Source organism: Nicotiana tomentosiformis, chromosome 7, assembly GCF_000390325.3.
Source record: "Nicotiana tomentosiformis chromosome 7, ASM39032v3, whole genome shotgun sequence".
In the NCBI taxonomy this organism is placed as follows: Eukaryota; Viridiplantae; Streptophyta; class Magnoliopsida; order Solanales; family Solanaceae; genus Nicotiana; species Nicotiana tomentosiformis.
In genome coordinates, this window is record NC_090818.1 from 90,098,895 (window position 1) to 90,106,178 (window position 7,284).

The 7,284-nt window shown below is 41.6% G+C and overlaps 1 protein-coding gene across 1 annotated transcript; it reads right to left on the reverse strand.

The window, feature by feature from the left end:
- Nucleotides 1–3,015: 3,015 nt before the first annotated feature.
- Nucleotides 3,016–3,558, reverse strand: LOC138895979 (uncharacterized). Its single transcript, XM_070180747.1, has one exon. It carries the CDS (start codon nucleotides 3,556–3,558, stop codon nucleotides 3,016–3,018), a length of 543 nt encoding a protein of 180 aa, XP_070036848.1.
- Nucleotides 3,559–7,284: the final 3,726 nt, after the last annotated feature.

Below are 7,284 nucleotides of genomic sequence, written 5' to 3' on the forward strand. Positions count from 1 at the left end.
AAAATCTTCCACTTAACTCAATTTTGGAGAAAAATCACAACACGAAACAATCTTCTCACACCCATAGAATACATCAACCTCGATTCGTTGTCATATCATTACCACTCTCCAAAACCCAAAACCAATCCATTAGAACTGAATTTCTCGAGATCCATCAAATCGTGTAGACTGTCATACCCAAAATATAGTGCCACAAACATCTATAAAGCCCTATTATATAAAAGGAATGAATCTTCTCTATTACCATGCTGACCAAGCAACTACTAAACGTACCCAACCTTTTCAGATTACTTGTGACCCACCCTCACAGTAATACTTCACTTTTCCAGTACACTATGGACCTCAATCAAAACTCATCCCACCATGAAATAATATCGTCCCAAGACTCGTAACCCCTTTATTTCCTCTTATACACTGAATAGTACTTCAAATCGAAATACCTGCTCTGAAGAGTTCTTCTAAGAATCTAAAATTGTTTCTTTCATCTATCAGTCAATGCTTCGTAGAACCGATGATATTGCAAAAATACCCAAAGTTTCTTCGACAATCCGATGTCAATCTCGAATCCTCAACCACATAACAAATCCAAAAATCCGTAGCTACCACATCCTAATTTCTAAACCCACTAGAACCATCCTTGAGAATCACCCACTCAGTCCTAGTCCCGAGTGCATAGCCAGACATGAGAAATGATTAGTGCTCCATTAGCACATGAATACTCAAAAAGAACAACATACCAAATCCTTTGACTTTCACACTACATCTCCAAAGAACTATCCAACTTGAGTCATTCCACAGCCTATATATAACAAACAGGTGAAATATAACACGCCTCCAACAAATTTCTTTCTTGTATCAATCTTGAAGTCATCCTCCTCAAGCCATAACTAATTCACAAGCACAACAAAATCTAGGACTATAACAACGCATGACCATGTGATTTAATCATTGATGGTAGGCTCCACCACTTGGCTTTAAGCCATAATCACATAACCCAATAACTCACAATGACTATTCCTCCTTAGTTACCATGTCCTCATACTGTTACTCAGCTAACTTTCTCATTAACTGATGTTAAACTATCCATAACATATCCCAATATATCATCCCAAATGCATACGCAAACTCTTGATAGTCATACCATCTATCTCAAGCGATCCAGACTCATATCATAGTGCATACATCCCATTGGATAAAAGGTAAAACTCTTCATAGCAACCTCATATGAAATCGTACCACCTCAAATCTTCTCAAAGGAGATAGTCCACCTATGTAACCTTAATTCTTTCCATGACCTTGCCATGATCACCAGAACTATGTAATCAATTGATTCTCTCGATTCTACACTCGTACACAGATCGCAAGAATCTGTTTCATTCCACAAACGAACAACTAAAAGATCCATTAACACATCCAAAATTCAAGACTGTTGTTACACACAACAATATTACGTCGATATTACGTCCCGCAGTATTATATTACGATGATGTTATGCCTGCAATACTACATTATGATGATGTTACGCTTCGCAGTATTAAATTACGATGATGTTGCACCCTGTAGTATTGTACGTTGAATTTGTCGAAAGGTAATTGACATCAATCCAAGGAAAAGATTATTTGGAGATTATAAGGATTATGCTATTTCAAACAAATGATGAGTAAACTCGTGAAGGTGAGAGGGGAAGCAAGTCAAAGAAAATTAATTTTCGTCCAAGTTTGACATGCTGGGATAAAATACGGCACGAGCTAAAATACTAGGTATTTATGGACTTGTGCCATAAAAGGTACCACATGACCATGATAGTAAGGTGTATAAGGTATGTGAAAAGTGAGTACTATTTTAAGTAAGTGAAAATAATTCTTAATTATGTGGGTAATTGGTTAATTATTGGGTAATGGGACATTACCTAGTTAATTAATGATTAGTGGTGGATTAATTGAAAACTTTCTATAAGGACCAAAGCAAGAACGTGGAAGCAAGTAAATTCTTAACCAAATGACTCTTAGTCATTTTGGCTAGGTGGCAAGCAATGTGTTAATAATAAACCACATCATTCTTAATATCTTGAAAACTAACACTTGCAAAGGTAATGTACAAAAATACTTTATTTTCTCATGTCTTAAATACAAAGACACTACCAAACATTATAATCTTCCTACAACCTCTCAACATGAATTCTTGCAACCAAAAGGAATCCAACGAGAATTATTAGCAACATAAAATTTTGTGGTTCTAAAGGAGTACGGTGCCACCTTTTTCAAGAATATTATACGGATTTTTCCCTACTCCAGGTATGTTAAGGCTAAGCCCTTCCTTCATTTTGGCATAATCTCATAATTACACGAGTTTGATAACGAGGCATAAGAGAAATTCATATTCTGGAATTTACATATATTTTCCTAGTCTTGTAAGTTACAATATTCTCCTTATCGGGACTTTATATTCAATTGAGCATTTCCTTTTTCCAGTCAAGAGAGCAGAGAGTCTATATATATATTATTACAGTATTTTAATTACCCTATTGGGCAACCTCTGATCAGATGGTAAGTTATATACCGAGCCTACTGTGGCTGAGCACCTATGAGCGAGCCTAGTTGGTCGAGATACAGAGCCTAGTATGGCCGAGCGCCTATGAGCCATAAGATCCATGAAAGTTGTGAGGGCATTTGTTAGCCCAAAAGACATTACCAGGAACTCAAAGTGCCCATACCGGATCCTGAAAGCTATTTTCGGAATATCCTGCTCCATGATCTTCAATTGGTGGTATTCGGATCGTAAATCAATTTTGGAAAAGTACTTAACACCTTGCAATTGGTCAAAAAAGTCATCTATCCTTGGCAGTCGGTACTTATTCATGATTGTGACATTGTTGAGTTACCGATAGTCGATACACATTTTTAGTGACCCATCCTTCTTCCTTACAAACAGAACTGGTGTGCCCTAAGGCGACACACTCGGACGGATAAAACCCTTTTCTAACAAGTCCTTCCGCTACTCCTTTAGTTCCTTCAATTATGTCGGCGCCATTCTGTAGGGTGGAATAAATATAGGCTGCGTGTCTGGCATCACATCAATCCCAAAATCAATCTCCTTGTCTGGTGGGATCTTAAGGAGCTCATCCGGAAAGACTCCCGAAAATTCATTCACAACAGGCACAGACTCAAGTGTAGGTGCCTCAGCATCGGTGTCCGTAACCCGGACCAAATGATAAATACACCCCTTGTTTATCATCTCCGTGGCCTTGAGGTAATAAATAAATCTACCTATCGACACCACATTATCCCCCTTCCACTCAATAGCTAGCTCATTTGGAAATTCAAACCTAACGGTCCTGGTTCGGCAATCAAGCTTGGAAAAACATGAATAAAGCCAGTCCCTCCTCTTTATTACATCAAAATCGACCATCCCCAATTCAATGAGATCGGCCATGGTGTCCCAACCAAGCAACATGACAATACAAACCTTATAAACCCGCGCAGCCAAAATAGATTCACTAACCGGAGAAGATACATAGAACGTCTCATGAAGCTGTTCCGGTTCTATCCCAAATTCCATAGCAACATAAGGAGTGACAAATGACAAAGTGGAGTGGGATCAATAATAGCATACACATCATGAGATTGGACTGTTAATATACATGTCACAACATCTGGAGAAGCCTCTGAACTTTGGCGACCCCTCATAGCATAGAAATGTTTGGGTCCTCCCAAACTCTGTGCGCCACCCCTAGCTGCACCATGCCCTGCGGGTGCTGGGGCGCCTCGAGCTGGAGGAGGTGCTGCGAATGCAGTAGCTGCAGAATTGGATGGCTGTGCTGAACCTCTGCCCATGATCTAGTGAGACAAACAGCAACCCCTCTGAATGTAACCCCTCATACAACACTCATAGCATATGGGCTGGTCCATGTAGAAGGTCCCAAAGTGCATCTTCTCGCACCTACGTCATGGGGGCCTCCGTTGCTGCTGAAATCTCCCACCAGACCGACCCTTTTAGTAGGATCCCCTGTTGCCCTGGATGGGCCTAAAATGGTTCCCCTGCTGCTAACTGGGCCCCAATGGCTGTGCACTTACTGAAGACTGAGCAAAAGACTGGGACGACCCTGATGACCCTCCCTTGAAAGCTGTCCTACCACCACCACCACTGAAGTTGTACCATAAAAGTTACCCGCTGACTCGGCCTTGTTGACACTCTCCTGCTCCATTATATTCTTTAGCTTGCAGGTCTCTGTAACTTCAGCAAATGCCACAATCTTACTGTAGTTCATATCAGAATTCAAGGCAGTTGTAGCAGCCTCATTAATAACCAAGGGGCTAAGGCCTTTTACAAACCGACACACTCTAGTCTCCATAGTAGGTAACATGTAGATGGCATATTTGGACAGGCGCACGAATCACATATGATACTCCCACACACTCATGCTACCTTGTTTTAGGTTCTCAAACTTGGTGGCCCGGGTTGCCATAGTCTCGGCAGGCAAGAAATGATAAAAGCATCGGCAAACTCACTCCATCTCGCCGGAGGGCTCCCATCCTCATGGGAATCCTCCCACATTTCAAACCAAGAATAGGCCACCCCTTTCAGGCGGTAGGAGACCTACTCTGTACCTTCTGACTCAATAGCACACATAACTCAAAGGGTCTTGTGCATCTCGTCAATAAAATCTTGGGACTCCTCCTCGGGATCAGAACCTGTGAACACTGGAGGGTCAAACTGGATAAATCTGTTCAACATAGAACTAGTGGAATCCCCTGGCTGACTAGAAGAAGGGAGTATAGCATCTGATCTCAAGGCTTGAGAAGCCACTATTTGAGCCAAAATCTGTATGGCTTCTCTAAGATCCCCATCAGATACACCGGGACTGGAAGTTGAAGCTGGAGGTGGAATTGGAATATCAGTTGGACGAATCGTTGCACCCTAGGTAGGTGCAGGAACTGGTGCGGTCTGACCAGGTGTAGTGGAATCAAGCAGTGTAGTAGTGGGGGAATATTTTCACCCCCCAGGTGTTCACCTGCATCATCAAGTATAAGGGTTAACTGCCACTCCTCAGGTGACATTGGCTCCTTGGCCAGTTCTTGCTTTCTTCTTAGGCGCCATATACAGAAAATTAGAGCAATGCACGAGTTAAAGGAGGAACAATCTTACAATCAGCTTTATCGCACGATCTAGAATATCAAAGAAGGGTATTATTCCTAAATGCCCAAGTAGCCTCCTAATTATATATGTTGTCGACAACACACCGATAAGAAGGACTCTACTAGACATGGCTCTGAGACATCCTAGGAAACTTTAAAACCTTAAACTCTGATACCAAGTTTGTCACACCCCGACCTCGCGGAGCATGACCGGCGCTCAACAGAGTTACCTCGGTCGAGCAAGCCTGCACAGTGCCATCTACCCAACTCGCCCAAAATAAAGAGAAGCGAGTATTTCCTTAATTAGTCCGTAAGAAGTCATATGAACAACAACATTTTATTTCCATTAGTTACGTCCTTAACAAATATTCAAAGCAGTACATTGTACATCATAGTTAAAGTGGGACAGGTGATATAATTACAACATTTTTAGTTTAAACCTGCCCAAAACAGACACAACCCACACTATGTCTACGGAGCCTCTAACAGGAACAAAAGAGTGCCATGACACAGCAGACAACAAGGCCCCGGCTATACCCCAAATTGCTATGTACAAAGGATAGAAGATACAGGACCCCGAAATGAAGTAGGGCTCACCAAATAAGTTGAGGAGAGGGTGTGCTGCTATCACTGATAAGTACCACCTGCTATGGAACCACCTGCATCCATTAAAGATGCAGCGCCCCCAGCAAAAGGGAAGTTAGTACATATGGAATAGTACTAGTATTTAAAACTAAGCACCCTCTCAATAGAACAATCAACAGTAAATGGAGAATAAAACATGATATCAATAAGAGACTCAAACAGTATCAAAGTTTCACATTAGGGGAAACATAAATTTTAAGTAAGTTTTACTAATTTAAGTTGGGAGATCATTAGCACCGATATAACACCGTGTTTAAGCACGGAGTTCGATCTCAGCAGTCTCACCCTGAGACATACACTAACAATACCACCATGTGCGCGGCATGGCGTCCGATCTCAGCCCGATCGGCTAAGCCGTCTCACCACAGTGCCATATGGGTCGACATTTCATCACATCTAGGTAGCAATAATCTTATCCCATTCAAGGGGAAAATATCTCAACACCCAATCTCATCCCATATAAGGGGAAACAGTCTCATCACAATAACACGGGAATTTACCCCTCAATCACTCCTATACCGGCACGTGTAGTTTCGGGGTTAGGTTGTTTCGACCTAGCCTTCCTCGGTAGCTAATCGATACTCCCAAAGTATTTGTTATTAAAAGTATTTGTCATAATGAGTAACTTGGGAGTTACAATGACACTATGGGGTTCAATTCTAAGGAAAGAGTTTAGCCAACATACCTCACTTGAGCTTCTTTAAACTCTAAAATGTTCCAGAAATCTTAGTGACTTCGATCTATTTCAGAAATATAACAAATTGAATCAAAATTTAGGAGGATGATCGTGGTTCCAGCTCATTTGAGCATTTTATCAAACACTACGTGTGCATTAAGGTTCCAAGGTCCTCCTATGGTGAATTCCATCATCCCACAACCCATTATCTACCATTTTTAGCTGAACAATCTTCCTACACCCCTTGATAACACATGCATGGAAAATGAACAACTCCCACACCCAAGAATTCCCTAACTAATTACCTATTTTTAGTTGAATTTCGAAATTGAGAGTTAGGGTGTAGAATCTTACCTCTAGGATGAAGACCTAGTGAGTTTCCGTTGTTAATCTTCCAAGATTTGAGCAAGAATTAAAGAAACAATTGTTGAGGAACCCTCTTCCACTCCAGAGCAATCTCTCACTCTCAAAATACTAGGTTTGTACTTACAAAATAGTCCATAGCGTCTATATAATGGAATAGCGTCGGGTTATGAAAACCAGAAAAATGAAGCTCCGGAACCCAATCTGCGGTCGCATATGCGACTGTATAATAATTCTGTGGTCCGCAAAAGGGGCCGCGAAATATCCCTCCAGAACTGGGCAGCCCTGCTCCACTATGCGGCCGTTATGCGGTCCGCAAACCTATTCTATGGTCACGTAATGCACCGCAGAACCTCGCTCCGCAGAAATCTTCTTGCTGGTTCCGCGGTCGATGTGCGTCCCGCGAAATGGTTCTGTGACTGCATAATTGACCGCACAATACCATCCAAACTTGCCTAGTTTCCT